This window comes from Vulpes vulpes, chromosome 12 (genome assembly GCF_048418805.1).
Source record: "Vulpes vulpes isolate BD-2025 chromosome 12, VulVul3, whole genome shotgun sequence".
Lineage (NCBI taxonomy): Eukaryota > Metazoa > Chordata > Mammalia > Carnivora > Canidae > Vulpes > Vulpes vulpes.
The window spans coordinates 35,654,046-35,669,666 of NC_132791.1; the positions used below are offsets into that span (position 1 = coordinate 35,654,046).

Sequence of the window (15,621 nt, forward strand, 5' to 3'; positions counted from 1 at the left end):
TTCTGAGTTAAGAGTTGCCCAACCATCACCACCATCAAATGGTACAACCTTTATCACGCCAATGTTAGATGCAGTAATATGTATATTTTGGGTGGTCAAGCCCAGCAGCAGACAGGAACTATATTGGGAAAATGAGAGAATAATTGCTTGGTAGGTGGGTAGAATGGACTAAGTGAGATCCAGGTTAGAGGCCAGGCTTCATCACTTTTAGCTGTGATCTCTTATGTTTTTTATACCCCCTCCTTTTTTTCCCCCCCTAATTTCAGAAAAAGAAGCAAAAAAAGTTGAAGGGTTTGATACAGTTCAGAAACCAAGTTATTACATTAGACTGGGCTCCCTGTCTACCAAGCTCCGCTCACGTGCCTACCAACAGGCTCTCAGCAGGGTTAAAGAAGCCAAGCAAAAAGGCCAAGAGACCATTTCTCAGCTCCATTCCACTGTTAATCTGGTGAGTAAAACTTCATTTAAAGGCAGCTAAAGGGGATCCCTGGGTGGCGCAGCGGTTTGGCGCCTGCCTTTGGCCCAGGGCGCGATCCTGGAGACCCGGGATCGAATCCCACGTCGGGCTCCCGGTGCATGGAGCCTGCTTCTCCCTCTGCCTGTGTCTCTGCCTCTCTCTCTCTCTCACTGTGTGCCTATCATAAATAAATAAAATTAAAAAAAAATTAAAAAAAAAAAAAAAAGCAGCTAAAGTGGGACGCCTGGGTGGCTCAGTGGTTGAATGTCTGCATTCGGCTCACGGTGTGACCCTGAGATCTGGGGATTGGGTCCCGCATCCAGCTCCCTACAGGGAGCCTGCTTCTCCCCTCTGCCTGTGTCTCTGCCTCTCTCTGTGTGTCTGTCGTGAACAAATAAATAACAATCTTAAAAGAAAAAAAATCGAGGTAGGTAAAGTGAGTTCATTTATGTCAAGGGATGAGAGTAAATGTCATGAAATCCAAGAAATTTTTTTTTTTTTAAGATCTATTTATTCGTGAGAGCGAGAAAGAGAGAGGCAGAGACACAGGCAGAGGGAGAAGCAGGTTCCAGACAGGGAGCCTGCTTGGTACTTGATCCGGGGTCTCCAGAATCAGGCCTTGGGCTGAAGGTGGCGCTAAACCGCTGAGCCACCTGGGCTGCCCAAAATCCAATAATTTTAATCTTAATGAAAAACCCAATAGAAAATGGGCAGAGTACAAACAACTCGCAGAAAAGCAAGTATAAGTAGCTGAATTCTATGAAGCAATGTTAATTTTACTGTGAGGGACCCAATTACAGATGCTTCTCTTGGCCTATCACATTGGCAAAGCTTGATGAAGAAGGCATGCTTGCACTTAGGCACTTCTGGGGGATACAGGGACTATTCTGAGCAAGCTACAAACACCTCTATGCCTTAAGTGGTTTGACTTTTGGAAATGTTTCCTATATCAGCTACTAGGAAATTAAATTGCTACATCATAAAAGACTATTGTGTAGCCATTGAAAGTTGCCAAATTACAGAACAGTGTGTATTGTATTGCCATTAGAATCTGGTTTCTTCAAAGGGGAAAAAGATAGCTGGCAACAGGGAAGAGGATGTTTTAGTTCTTTTTCCTTTTGTAATTTTATCTTTTATGTATGTACATATAAGTTTGAGTTACCTATGCTAAACTGGAGGTAAATTTGGAGGCAGTGGTTTAATAGTTAAATAGAGGCAGCGAAGAGCTACAATTACTTGTTTGATTTACAAAAAACCAATAATTAACAATGATAGCAGGGGTCTCTCCTTAAACTCTCATGGGAATTCTTGTTTTTTATATTGTCTGATTGATATTCTATATCTGAGAACCGGCTAACATGAATACCTGACAAGTTTGTTCCTTTGTGTTATTTCAATGTGCTCCAGATCGAATTTGCCAGAAAGAATGTGCATAGTGCCAACCAGAAAATTCAAGGTGCTCAGGATAAGTTCTACCTCTCCTGGGTGGAGTGGAAAAGAAGCATTGGCTATGATGATACAGATGAATCCCACTGTGCTGAGGTAAGACACTGGGGACAGAGTCTTCCACTACAGTTTCTGAAGATGTTCTTACCAAATTTTCATTTTCCATTTTCCCATTGTTCCTTTTTTTTTTTTTTTTCCCCATTGTTCCTTAGAATACTCTTCTTTATCAAAAGTTTGAAAAATGCTGTGTACATAGGTCAAGTGACAGAAAAGGAAAACATGCAGTAACTTAACCTACAGACACATGTGTTGGCCATAACAGTACTACTAAATGAGAAACATGGCCTTACGCTCTTATGGGTATAGACAGGACTAATGGGGAATATAAGCATTTTTACTGTTACAGTGCTTTTGGACAGCATAAACAGAGATGCCATGAGAATACACAAGAAAGGAACCTAACTCAGCCTTTGAGTGAGGATGGTTGAGTCAGATGGCTTCCGGGAAGAGCTTGATGCTAAGCTGCAATCTACCGGGTGAATAAACTAGGTGAAAGGGCACTAATGTTCCAGACAGAACACTAGCATGCTGTGGTCCTATGAGGTGGTTCTTTGGGTTCCAGAAGTTAGTACGAGTATCCCTGAAAAGTGAATAATACTTCTCTATTCAGGGTTCTCAGGATTTTTAAAAGTCAAAGAATCCATGTATGTGCTAGGTGTATAACCAGTTTACTGTAATTGAACTGATTCATAAATAGCACTACTGGATCTATTGCTAATTTTTCAACTTGTTTTGTTTTTAGCTCATTGAGTCACGTACTCTGGCTATTGCCGGCAACCTGACTCAGCAGCTCCAGACCACGTGCCACACCCTGCTGTCCAACATCCAAGGGTTACCACAGAACGTCCAAGATCAGGCCAGTCACTTGGGGGTGATGGCTGGTGACATGTACTCAGTGTTCCGCAATGCTGCCTCCTTTAAGGAAGTGTCTGACAGCCTCCTCACTTCCAGCAAGGGGCAGCTGCAGAAAATGAAGGAGTCTTTAGATGATGTGATGGATTATCTTGTTAACAACACACCTCTCAACTGGCTGGTAGGTCCCTTTTATCCTCAGCTGACCGAGTCTCAGAATGCTCAGGACCAAGGTGCACAGAAGGACACAACCAGTCAGGAGGTCCAGCAGCCTGAGGACAGAACACATTAAAGCTGTTCTTGGTGCAGCAGGCCACATGATACTTTTGTTATGTTGAAATTAACCTGCTCGGCAACTCTGAATTGGGGAAGCAGCTAGCTAAAGATCCTCAGTTGTAGTCATTTCTAACTGGATTAAGAGCTTTACAATTTTTGGCATTAGCAGATGAGTTCTTGTTTACCTGGCTGGTAAGAAAAGAGTGATAGGTTGGTCAGCCTAGCCAGGACTCCCAGAAAGTTTCAATGGATTTATGGCCTCATCCTGTTAACATTGTTGCTGTTTGTTTGTATTGAATAAAAACACCCTCATGTGAGCTGTGGTTGTAAACTGGTATCTATCTGTTCCTGTCTGGTCTGAGCAGGCTTCATCTCACTGGTTTGTCTCACAAAGCATGCCTGTATGACTTTAGCGGTTTTTTTGTTTGTTTGTTTGTTTTTTCCATGAAGGAATGTGCCCTATGGATTCAATAAAATTCACTGCAGAATAGATCAAGTCTATGCTTGTGTGTTCCATGTGCTTTTGTGTGTTGCTTTCATAGATCTGCTTGGCCTGCATGACAGGGGTATGAATACACATACATGAATTCCAGTCGACCCTCTGGGGAATTTGGCAGGGTAATAACATTGGAAGGTGAGTGCTAAGAATGGAGTGTTTGATAACAGGTTTTAAACAAAATAAAGCTAATGTGCATACAGGAATTTTTATAAGGTGACAGTTACTACCTTTGTGTCTCCCTATTTACTTAACCTCTGAGAGGGGATTTTTAAGGCAGTGGAAGGCTGCTCATGGCTGACTGCCTTGCTGAAAAGGAAACAAAACTGAAAAAGGAAGCCAGTGAGTGACTCTTGGCATCAGTTTCACGTAAAGGCAGCAGGCATTTCTTGTTAAAGGGCTGTTGGAAGTGTGAGCCCTGAACTGAGTACTGGTTGGTATCCGTTCTCAACTGGACTGGACTTGCTGTATTGTCACTTTGACAAAAAGTCACTAACACTAGTTGCTGAGATACCTTTTAGAAGAGCCTGTAAAAGTACTTAGAAAGACTTTAGACCCTCTGCGGGAAAGGCTGCTTACATCCTCCCTAGGATATTCAGACTTCCAGCCCTTCGATGTTGGTCAACTGGGGGAGGAAATCTCATGAACTGCCTTATAACAAAGCTGTAAGATGCCACACTATTTCAAAAATAACTTAGGACTTGTGAAATCGAGCTACACGCTTCTGTCTTCCTGCTAAAAGGTTAGTAAGGCTGTCCTTTGGCAGAACTGGAGTATAAGATTATTTGTCTCCCCTTTTCTATCCTGAACAAGGAAGCAGTGCTTACCTACATACATCTTTGATGTGAGACCTCAAAGTTTACCAAGTTACAGAACTAAATTTTCCCCCTTGTAATGCCAGGAATCAGTAGCAGGTGAGTTCAGTTGAAAGGGAGGGACTCACTGAGATACTTGAAGCCAAGGAGCACCTGGTTTCTGGGAAGGTGGACTGCCAGGTTCCATCCCTGAAGCACATGCCTGCCTGCTCCCAGTAACACATTCTAGAGCAATTGCTTCTTTTTCACTTTCCCTTAAAACTTTTTTTTTTTTTAACTTCAATTTGGACATGACTTTGCCCCTTTGACCCAAGCCTCCTATCTTGTGGTTTATTCTTATTGGTTGGAAAATTATATTATACCCACCTTATCCTGAACAAACTTCTGTTTCCCATCATAGAAGTTATAGTGCTAACTGAATTGCTTATGAAAATGAGACCATTCTCAAAGCGATTCTTCATGAGCAAGACAATATAAAGACTACTCTTAACTTCCAGAAGAACACCACTGGCCCTCATTTTTTGCCGTGTGCTATGCGTACTTGTGGTTTTGTCTGTCCTTGTGTCTCAAGTTTGTGACTACGTGCATTCCCTTCCATTGTCAACATGTCTCAAAGTTGTGTTCTTGCATCTAACAGCTTTATTGTTGCATAAACTGGCAGTTTTGGTTTAAACAGACTTCCCCAAGGAGGACAATTCTTGTTAGGAAAAAAAAGTTGACTAAGCACAGTAACTTTGGAATGTTTTTAAACATTTGGCTGCATGAAGGCTGTCATGGCATGTTTGTTCAAAGATGTTTTTTCCTTTGCATGTAATAATAATACAGATTCTGGTTCTGGGTAAAAAAAATCAAAGGAATATGGTGTCCTAGCCATTAATCTCTTAGCCTTAGCTTTCTATCCTGCAATGTAAAATTAGCGATGCTTTCACAGATGGAAGTGAAGTATTTGAGGGTGGGGTGTCTTTTTCTGTTTTGCACTAGAGGCATGGGGACACCATCTGTAGGGTAGTGACCTATAGTATGTTTACCTTGCCAGTCCAGATGTAAGTATGTAGTAATACCAGGCCATGATTAGGGAAATATAGCCACTTTGATAAGGCATTATAGATATGGAAAATCTAATGAGTTGAAAAAGGAAAAACAAATTTGATCTAAACTATCCTCTTTATTTTGTTTTTATTTTTTAAAGATTTTTATTTATTTGGCATACGGAGTGAGAATATGGAGCAGGGAGGGTAGAAGCAGGATCCCCAACCAGGAAGGAGCTGCATAGAAGGCTCAATCCCAGGACCCTGGGATTATGACCGAGCCAAAGGCAGATGCTTAAATAACTGAGCCACCCAGGGCCCCCTGAGCTCTCTTTTAGAATACCATTTAGTTCATGGAGGTGGCTGGTGAGGGAGGAAGGAATACAGGGCAGGGCAGATATTTGTGCATAAATCTTTAAGAAATGAGTCTAAAGAATGAAGAAATGAAGTCTAATGTCTCGGAGAGGAAATGGGGTATGGAAAGGAGGGTCCCTGGCCAGTCTGATCTCCCTGGGTTTTCATGGACTTTGGACTGTGGCCAGCTCCAGGAGGTGACCTAGCACTGAGGTCTGCGTGGATGATGATCTTGTGAGATATGTAGGTAGCTACATTATTCTGGATATGTAGCTGCATTAAAAAACGATTAAATTCAGTATTTGAGTTTTTTGTTTTTTTTTTTAAGATTTTATTTATTTATTCATGAGAGCTAGAAGCAGAGACACAGGCAGAGGGAGAAGCAGGCTCCATGCAGGGAGCCTGATGTGGGACTCATCCAGGGTCTCCAGGATCACTCCCTGGGCTGAAGGCAGGCGCTAAACCACTGAGCCACCCAGGGATCCCTGTTTTTAAGATTTTATTTATTCATAAGAGACCTAGGCAGAGGGAGGAGACACAGGCTCCATGCGGGGAGCCTGATGGTGGGACTCAATCCCAGGACTCCAGGATCACACCCTGAGCCGAAGGCAGATGCTTAACCGCTAAGCCACCCAGGCGTCCCAGTATTTAAGTTTCTAATGGTATAAGACATGAAGTGTTCCCTGATGAGAATGGAAAGACCAGAAACTTTCCTCAAGAGATGCTTATGGTCTTAGGGGAAACTTGTTGATGAATATTCAAATGATATCCTGGTTTAGAACACTATTTGTTCTTTACTCTGGCCCCAGGCTGTTAATTTAAAAATTCTCTACCTTTATTACAAAATTAACCTACAAAATATTACATTTAAGCATAAGGCAGTATAGGAATGGCAGGGCACCTGACTCCCTGCTCAGTGGAAAATCTTTCTCCCTTTGCCCCTCTCCTGCCCTTCCTCCCCCAACCCCCCACCCTGCTCTTGCTCTCTCTCAAATAAATAAAATCTTAAAAAACAAAACAAAAAACAGTACCCTGTTAAAAGGAATGGCAGCGTAACAATTTGGGTTTTCCGTTTTATTGGTCAAAGCAAAAAAGAAAGCTAATTTAGGTGATAATTCCTGTGAGGGGAAGGAAAAGTTCTAATGCCTTCTAGAACTTAAGTGAGGAAAGTAGTGGACAGCATTGTTAACTGACACTTTACAAAAGTCAAGAATAGATTAAATGGTACTTTTATGTAGATAATGATGGAGAAATAGTTACCAATGTTTTCATTTCTCTTGGGTATATACATGGGAGTGGAACTGTGAGTGGGTCATATAGCCACTGTGTCTAATTGTTTGTAGAACTGCCAAACTTTCGAAAGTGGCTGCACCATCTTGCATGCCCACCAGCAAGGTATGGGGATTCTGGTTTCTCCACACCTTCACCAACAGCTGTTATCTGGCTTTTATTCTAGCCAACCAGTTAAGTGGAAACTTAGCATTAGAAAGAGTAGATGTTTGTCCTTTTGTTTTGTCTACTCCACACAGGCTAGAGCACAGGAAAACTTAACTAAGGTCGCTCATATCTATCAGACTGACTTTTTTTTTTTTTTTTTTTTTTTTTAAGATTTATTTATTCACGAGAGCCAGAGGCAGAGACCTAGGCAGAAAGAAGCAGGTTCCTCTCAGGGGGCCCAATGTGGGACTCAATCCCAGATCCCCGGATCACACCCTGAGCCGAAAAGGCAGACACTCCACCACTGAGCTACCCAGGTGTCCCCAGACCAACTTGTATAAAATAGCTCTAGTGAACTCTCTGCACGAATAACATATCTCCTGCCTTCTCTGTCTATGCCAGGGATTATCAACTGTGAAGATAAAATGCAGGTTCCTGGGTTTCACATCCAGTAAATCTGTTTGTTAGGATTGGTGGTAGTACCAGGCATCTGCACTTTATAAAAGCATCCTTTAAAAACAAAACAAATACAAACCAACCTAAAAGCATCCCTGAAAAATAAAAGCATCATCCCTAGTGATTCTACTTCAGGTGATCCACTGAGTATTCTTAGAGAACCAAAGGAAACAAATTATTCTAATCAGAGACAAAAATAGGACTAAGGTTACCTCTAGTCTCTTTTCTTCAAATAAGACTCTTAGTGTGGGTTCCATTAAGTGTCCTAAGATCTACTCTTGATTTTCCTGCTCAAATGAATTGAATACATAGGACCTAACAGTGACTAGTTGAATGTTGTGCCAGGGATACCAAGAATCGCTTTAATTTTGGTGGGATCACTGGCACCCTGCTTCTTACTCTAGTCATTTCCACAGACTTGTTAGCTATGGATAAAGCATCAGGGTGTGAGAGGGTGTTTCCACAGCAGGGAAGGGGATATGTACCAGGGGATAGTACTGTATCAAACTATTCAAGTAAAGCAGAACCAAGATGCTCCCAGATCTCTAGCCTACAAGCACTTCAACAAGCTACATATGCAATCTGTTATGGATGGTGAGATACTTCTAAATCCAACCCTGAACAGGGTTTTCCTTGTGTGTTTGGTGTTAGATCTAATCATTACTTCTTGTAAGACCCTTTCATAGCCCTATTTATCAAATTATTTTTTTTTTAATTTTTTTATTTATTTATGATAGTCATACAGAGAGCGAGAGAGAGGCAGAGACACAGGCAGAGGGAGAAGCAGGCTCCATGCACCGGGAGCCTGACGTGGGATTCAATCCCGGGTCTCCAGGATCGCGCCCTGGGCCAAAGGCAGGCGCCAAACCGCTGCGCCACCCAGGGATCCCTATCAAATTATTTTTATACAAACAACTTTCAGGGGTGGTTTTGTTTTTTTAAGATTTATCTATTTATTCATGACAGACACAGAGAGGCAGAGACATAGGCAGAGGGAGAAGCAGGCCCCTTGCAGGAAGCCTGATGCGGGACTTCATCCCGGATCCCAGGATCATGCCCTGATCGAAGGCAGACGCTCAACTGCTGAGCCACCCAGGCACCCTCAAAGTTTAGGTTCCTAAAAAAGATTTTCTTTATTAGAGAGAGAGTGAGCTTGAGAGCATGAGCAGGAGGGAGGAGCAAAAGGAGGGGAAGAAGCAGACTCCCTGATCAGCAGGGAGCCCAATGCAGAACTCAATCCTGGGACTCCAGGATCATGACCTGAGCTGAAGACAGACACAAGTTAAATTCCCAGAGATATTTTTTTTTCAAGATTTATTTATTTTGAGAGAGAGAAAGAGAGAATAGTGCGGAGGAGCAGAGGGAGGAGGAGGAGAGAGAGAATTTCTAACAGACTCCTGGCTGAGCAGGAAGCTGACCCAGGGCTCAATCCCATCACCCTGAGATCATGACCTGAGCTGAAATCAAGTCAGATGCTTAACTGAGCCACCCAGATGCCCCCATGTTTTTATTTCTGTAATAGTCTCACCTATACAGGGCCCCAGGTCACCAGCAGCCATCTTTAGGCAAATTAGAAAATGGCATATATCCTCAATATGTGTAGCACCACCTTCTGGAAAGTTGTTATAGTAAATATGAGAATCATATAGTAATTATGAAAAATATAAAATATATGAAGTCTGTGATATGAAAGATGCCCCCTGAGGTCATATGGTAAGCAACCTGCAAAAGGTACATGGGGTCACAGAAGCCCTAGCTTGGTCACTTGGTTTTCTTGAGAAGAATGTGTATCTGGTTTCCTGTCCTTTCAGGGAGGGACTATGGTTATCTCATTAATTTCATAATTGGCCTCTATCCCTGAGGGGCATTCTCTGCAAGAGACTCCTTACACTCCATCAATGGTCTAGGCTACGCTTGTTCATGTCAATGAAAAGGGTTTATTCTATAGATGTGTGAAGTGATTTATCTTGTGCCACATTTGTAAAAACCTTGTGTAGATGGTCAGGTACAACCACAACATTTTACATTAAACTCACCGTGGAAACCCGATGGACTGTGATTACCTCTTCGTTGCCCCCCCTATTTTTTTTTTTTTTTTAAGATTTAATTGTTTATTCATGAGAGATACCGAGAGATAGAGAAGTAGAGACATAGGCAGAGGGAGAAGGAGGCTCCATGCGGGACCTGACGTGGGATTTCATCCCGGAACTCCAGGATCATGCCCTGGGCTGAAGGCAAAGGCTCAACCCCTGAGCCACCCAGGTGTCCCTCCCCACCCTCTATTTTATTCACAGCCCCCAAGTAGGTTTTGCAGATAGCCAAGAATTTAATGGGAATGAGACACTCTGGATCTTTCTGGATATATGGAAGGGGAATTATTCATGTGGCTCTTCTAAAGCATCTCAGGTACTAGAGGCATTTTTGTGTGTTTTTGATGATTGCATTGAAAATTTTTCTCCTAAAATTTTGAGTGTGGGATCATCAACCTTCTGCAAAGAATTCTGCTTTAGACCAATAGTTACCTAGCCTATAGGTGACTTTGGAGGTTGTGTGTGTGTGTGTGTGTGTGTGTGTGTGTGTGTGTGTGTGTGTGTCTTGGCCTTTAGGGAACTAAAGAAAATAAAAGCTACTGTTGAGCACCTTTTACAAGTTAGGCTCATTCTAACCTTCATTCTTCACCTGTAACCAAATCAATTAGGTCTTTTCCTCACATGAAAGTTGAGGAAACAGGTTGAAAAAATAGGTAGTTTGGTGGGGGTTTAGTTTGATGTCTACTGATGTCAAAGGGCATGTATTTTTTTCTGTTCTAGCACTCTCTAATAGGAGAAAACTACTGCTTGCATCCTTGTTTGGGGCCCAGAAGATTTCTCTACCTGAATCATCTTGTAGCTTCTTCTATTTTATATATATATATATTTTAAGATTTTATTTATTCATGATAGACATAGAGGGAGAAAGAGGCAGAGACACAGGCAGAGGGAGAAGCAGGCTCCATGCAGGGAGCCTGATGTGGGACTTGATCCCAGGACTCCAGGATCGCGCCCTGGGCCAAAGGCAGGCACTAAACTGCTGAGCCACCCAGGGATCCCCTATTTTACAGTTGTTAAAAACCAAGTGATATTGGATGTTGAAACATCCAATTAGTAGAGATAGTTCAGAAGAGAGAGCTAAATAAGATGTATCTTTAATGAATAAAGCTAACATTGCAATAGTTGCTTGCCTGGTTGATGTTCTGAATGAATTTGTATAAGCATTGCTGGCTTTTGTGGGTATCAGGTTGGATCTAATCTTTGCAAAGTGAGCATTCATAAATAGCTAGAAAGCAGTTAGCTCTGCCCAAACTGAGAGCTTCAACAACAAACAGTAGAAGTTCATGCCTCAGACCAGGCAGTTCTCTGAGCACCTGAGTTCTTAGGGAAAAATATGATAAACAAGATTCCCTCTTCTTGTCTGTTTTTCCTCTTGGTTTAATTGTAAAATATACACAACATCAAATTTACCATTTTAGCCATTAAGAAGAAAGATTTGTTTATTTTGGACAGAGAGAGTGGAGAGTGGTGGTGGCGGTGGGGTGTCCTGAAACAAACATTTCACTAAGCAGAGAGCCCAACTCGAGGCTTGATCCCAGGACCCCGAGATCATGACCTGAGTTAAGATCATGACCTGAGCTAAAATCAAGCTTAACTGACTAAAGAACCCAAGCGATCCATACTTCAGCCATTCTTGCCACCCACTTTAGCCATTCTTAAGTGCACAGATTCAATGGCCTTAGGTATATTCACCATGTTGTGCCATCATTACCACTTTCTGTTTCTAGAACTTTATCATCCCAAGCATACACTATACCTATTAGACAAAGACTCCTCTTTTCTTCCTCCCCATCTATCTGTGTTTTGATGGATTTTTGTTGTTAGTGGCTTTGTCCCTGTTAGGTGATTAGCTAGCTTTTTTATATCTTACTACTTTTCTGCTTCTAATCTGCTATTGGCCAAGAAACATCACTTAGCTTATCAAAATTGCATGTAAAGTAAGAGTTAATAGAACTTCTTATCCCTAAAAGCCTTTCCTGTGCAGAGATGTACTAGAACTTTGTGATGGTTATTTCAACTATTAAAAGACCTTTTCCTTTCTGAGTTCTTAGGCATTTCTCAAAGGGTTTATATTTGTAAGTCAGATTTATGGGAAGGTGGAGCATTACTGTTTTTAAGAGAATAGTAGATTAGGGATGTCTGGGTGTCTCAGTGGTTGAGCACCTCTGCCTTTGCCTCAGGTAGTGATCCTGGGGTCCTGGGATCAAGTCCCACATCAGTCTCTTCTCAGGGAGCCTCTTCTCCCTCTGCCTATGTCTCTGCCTCTCTCTGTGTGTCTCTCTGAATAAATAAAATCTTTTAAAAAGAGAATAGTAGATTAATAGATGAATAACCAGGGATCCCTGGGTGGCGCAGCAGTTTGGCGCCTGCCTTTGGCCCAGGGCGCGATCCTGGAGACCTGGGATCGAATCCCACATCGGGCTCCCGGTGCATGGAGCCTGCTTCTCCCTCTGCCTGTGTCTCTGCCTCTCTCTCTCTCTCTCTGTATGACTATCATAAATAAATTAAAAAAAAAATAGATGAATAACCAGAAAGGCTTTATATTTTGTATTTTTCAGAAAAAAAACTTTCACTCTGTAAGTTCTGCGAGACACACACACACAGAGAGAGAGAGAGAGAGAGAGAAGCAGGCTCCATGCAGGGAGCCCGACGTGGGACTCGATCCCAGGTCTCCAGGACCACACCCTGGGCCAAAGGTGGCACTAAACCACTGAGCCACTCGGGCTGCCCATTTTTTTTCATTTTTTGAAAAGATTTTATTTATGTATTTGAGAGACCAAGTGGGGGAGAGAGTACAGCAGGGGGAGGGGCAGTGGGAATAGGAGAAGCAGGAGCCCCCGGATTTGGGACTCAATCCCAGGACCCTGGGATCATGACCTGAGATGAAAGCAGACACTTAGCCGATTGAGCCACACAGGTGCCCCTAATTGTTTCCTTTTATTTTATTTTTTTTAATTGTTTCCTTTTAAAGAGAAATTTCCTCAGTACTTTTATAATATAAGTGAATTGTGGGTATAAGGCTAGAAGGCCTTATATGTCTATGGGGAAAGTAAGGTTCATTCATATGTATTCATGTTTCCATGAGTCCTGGACCTGACAGCGCACTTCATTAGTGTTTGTTTTAATATCCAAGATTCTTCTTTTTCAGGTATTTGACTTCACTGCCATAGACTTGACATCTGAGACTGATGAAATTCCAGATATTATAGCTTTGGAAGAGGAGGATGGATCAGATCATTCACATGATAATGGCCCTGAGTTTTCTCAGGGCAAAATGTTGAATAATTAAAAAGAAAATACTCCTTTTGGCTGAATACACAACTTGTGTCACATTAAACTTCATGCTTGCTCATGTGTTTATTCCTGAGGCTTTGGGGATTAATCTCTTATGGGTTTACCTTTTTTTTGTTTTTGGCTATTTGGTCATAATTGTAATGAAACTGATTGGTTTAAACTTTTGTAAGAGAACTCAGTTCTGTAGCATTTATCATTTCATATAATTCTTCAAAATTTAATCATTGAAATGCCTATAAAGATTATGCTGTATAATCTTGAATCAGAGTGGGTTTTTTTTTCCTTTTGATGTATGGACATTTTTCTTTTTGTTTTTGGCCTCCCAGGATGGGGATGTCTCAGTAGGTCTGTAGTCAGGGTTTTATATATATATATATAAAAAAATATATATATGTACACCTTTACTTCCTCATCTGTAAAATGGGCATAGTAGTAGGTTTGTTATTTAGAAAAAGAAAATTAGTATTTGTGAAAAGCTTAGAGCAGTGCCTGGCATTGAATAAGTATTAAAGAAGTTGGGATGCTTGGGTAGCTCAGCAGTTGATCTTCCTTTGGCTCAGGGCATGATCCTGGGGTTTGGGATCAAGTCCCACATCAGGCTCCTTGCAGGGAGCCTGCTTCTCCCTCTGCCTATGTCTCTGCCTCTCTCTCTGTGTCTCTCATGAATAAATAAAATCTTTTAAAAAAAAGTATTAAGTAAATTGTAGAAACAATGGTTGACCCAGTAATTGTGAGCATCCCTAGTGTCCAAATAGTCGTTTTGAAATACCCTTCTCTCTCAAATCAGGGCTTCTTGGAGAAATGGCTGATTCCAGATTTTTTTTTTTTTTAAAGATTTTATTTATTCATGAGAGACAGAGAGAGAGAGAGGCAGAAACATAGGCAGAGGGAGAAGCAGGCACCATGCAGGGAGCTCGACGTGGGACTCGATCCTGGGCCTCCAGGATCATGCCCTGGGCCGAAGGTGACACTAAACTGCTGAGCCACCTGGGCTGCCCTGATTCCAGATTTAAGGCAGAAAATATACAAGATAATCCTTGAACTTCTTGCTATTCCAGATAGCAAAGGAACAAATTTGAAGAGTTTCCCAATGAGTACAGATAGGACAATTTGAACTTCAATAATAATAATAATTGCAATAGACTGAACCCCATCAAATGTGAACCCCCTTGAATATCCAAATATATCATTACACATACAAAGATTTTTTTAAAAAAGTTTATTTGACAGAGAGTAGAGCAAATAAGCATGGGGAGCGGCAGGCAAAGGGAGAGAGAGAGAAGCAGCCTCGCTGCTGAGCAGAGAGCCCCATGTGGGGCTCAATCCCAGGACCCAGGGGCCATGACTTGAGGCAAAGGCAGACACTTAACCTACTGAGCCACCCTGGTGCCCCCATTATACATATAAACAATTTAATTGGTTACCTTCAGGGGATGATAGTAAACCAATTAACTGTAAAAGGGAAAGAATCAACAATTTATCTATCTATCTATCTATCTATCTATCTATCTATCTATCTATCTATCTAATTTTTTTTAAGATCTTATTTTAGAGAGGGAGAAAGAGTCTCAAGCAGATTTTACACTGAGTGCGCAGCCCCATGCTGAGCTCCATCTCACAACCCTGAGATCTGACCAGAGCCAAAAACCAAAAGTCAGATGCCTTAAACGATTGAGCCACCCAGGCTCCCTATCCTTCCTTATATTTTTACCACTAGATAAAAGAGTAAATGAGGGAAAATTCCTATTCTAAAAAGAGGAAAAAGAAATAATATCTTGGTCAATTTGGACCTCCATAATGAGTTACCTTAGACTGAGTGGTTTAAACAACACTTATTTCTCACAGTTTTTTTTTTTTTTTTTTAAGATTTTATTTATTTATTCATGAGAGACACAGAGACACAGGCAGAGGGAGAAGCAGGCTCCATGCGGGGAACTCGATGTGGGATTCGATCCCAGAACTCCAGGATCACATCCTGGGCTGAAGGCAGGCGCTAAACTGCTGAGCCACCCGGGCTGCCCACATTTCTCATAGTTCTGGAGACTGGGAGTTTGCAATCAGGGTGTCAGTCTGGTTGGGTTTGGGTGAAGACCCTTGCAGGTTGCAGAGTCCACTTCCCTTTGTATCCTCAAATGGTGGAAAGAGCAGAGAGTAAGGGCATTAATCTTTTTTTTTTTTTTAATTTTTATTTATTTATGATAGTCACAGAGAGAGAGAGGCAGAGACACAGGCAGAGGGAGAAGCAGGCTCCATGCACCGGGAGCCCGATGTGGGATTCGATCCCGGGTCTCCAGGATCGCGCCCTGGGCCAAAGGCAGGCGCTAAACCGCTGCGCCACCCAGGGATCCCTGAGGGCATTAATCTTATTCAGGAAGGTTCCACCCTTAGGACCCCATCTAATCCTAATTACCTTCCAAAGGCTCTACTTTCTAATACCATCACTTTGAGGAGTAGGACTTCAACATAGGAATTGGGAGGGAGGCACAAACATTCAGTTCATAACAAATAATAAATTAGAATTTTAACATTTTAAGATCCCCAGTAAATTACTAGATCTAGG

General features: G+C 41.9%; 1 protein-coding gene and 1 pseudogene across 12 annotated transcripts in view; one reads left to right on the plus strand and one right to left on the minus strand.

The window, feature by feature from the left end:
- PLIN2 (perilipin 2) overlaps positions 1-13,323 on the plus strand; it is a 91,552-nt gene extending 78,229 nt beyond the window's left edge. For 6 of the 12 annotated variants that reach the window (XM_072728188.1, XM_026001449.2, XM_072728189.1 and 3 more), the window contains 4 exons: positions 267-448; positions 1,865-1,999; positions 2,706-2,996; positions 12,916-13,323. In XM_072728188.1, the coding sequence (XP_072584289.1) occupies positions 267-448; positions 1,865-1,999; positions 2,706-2,996; positions 12,916-13,056 (749 nt within the window). In that variant the 3' untranslated portion in view covers positions 13,057-13,323. Of the gene's footprint in view, positions 1-266; positions 449-1,864; positions 2,000-2,705; positions 3,584-12,915 lie in introns of those variants that run through there. The other 6 variants (XM_072728192.1, XM_026001453.2, XM_072728194.1 and 3 more) reach the window with 1 other exon arrangement.
- The window catches only part of LOC112921923 (large ribosomal subunit protein uL30-like), a 215,474-nt pseudogene that overhangs the window by 63,402 nt on the left and 136,451 nt on the right, over positions 1-15,621 (minus strand).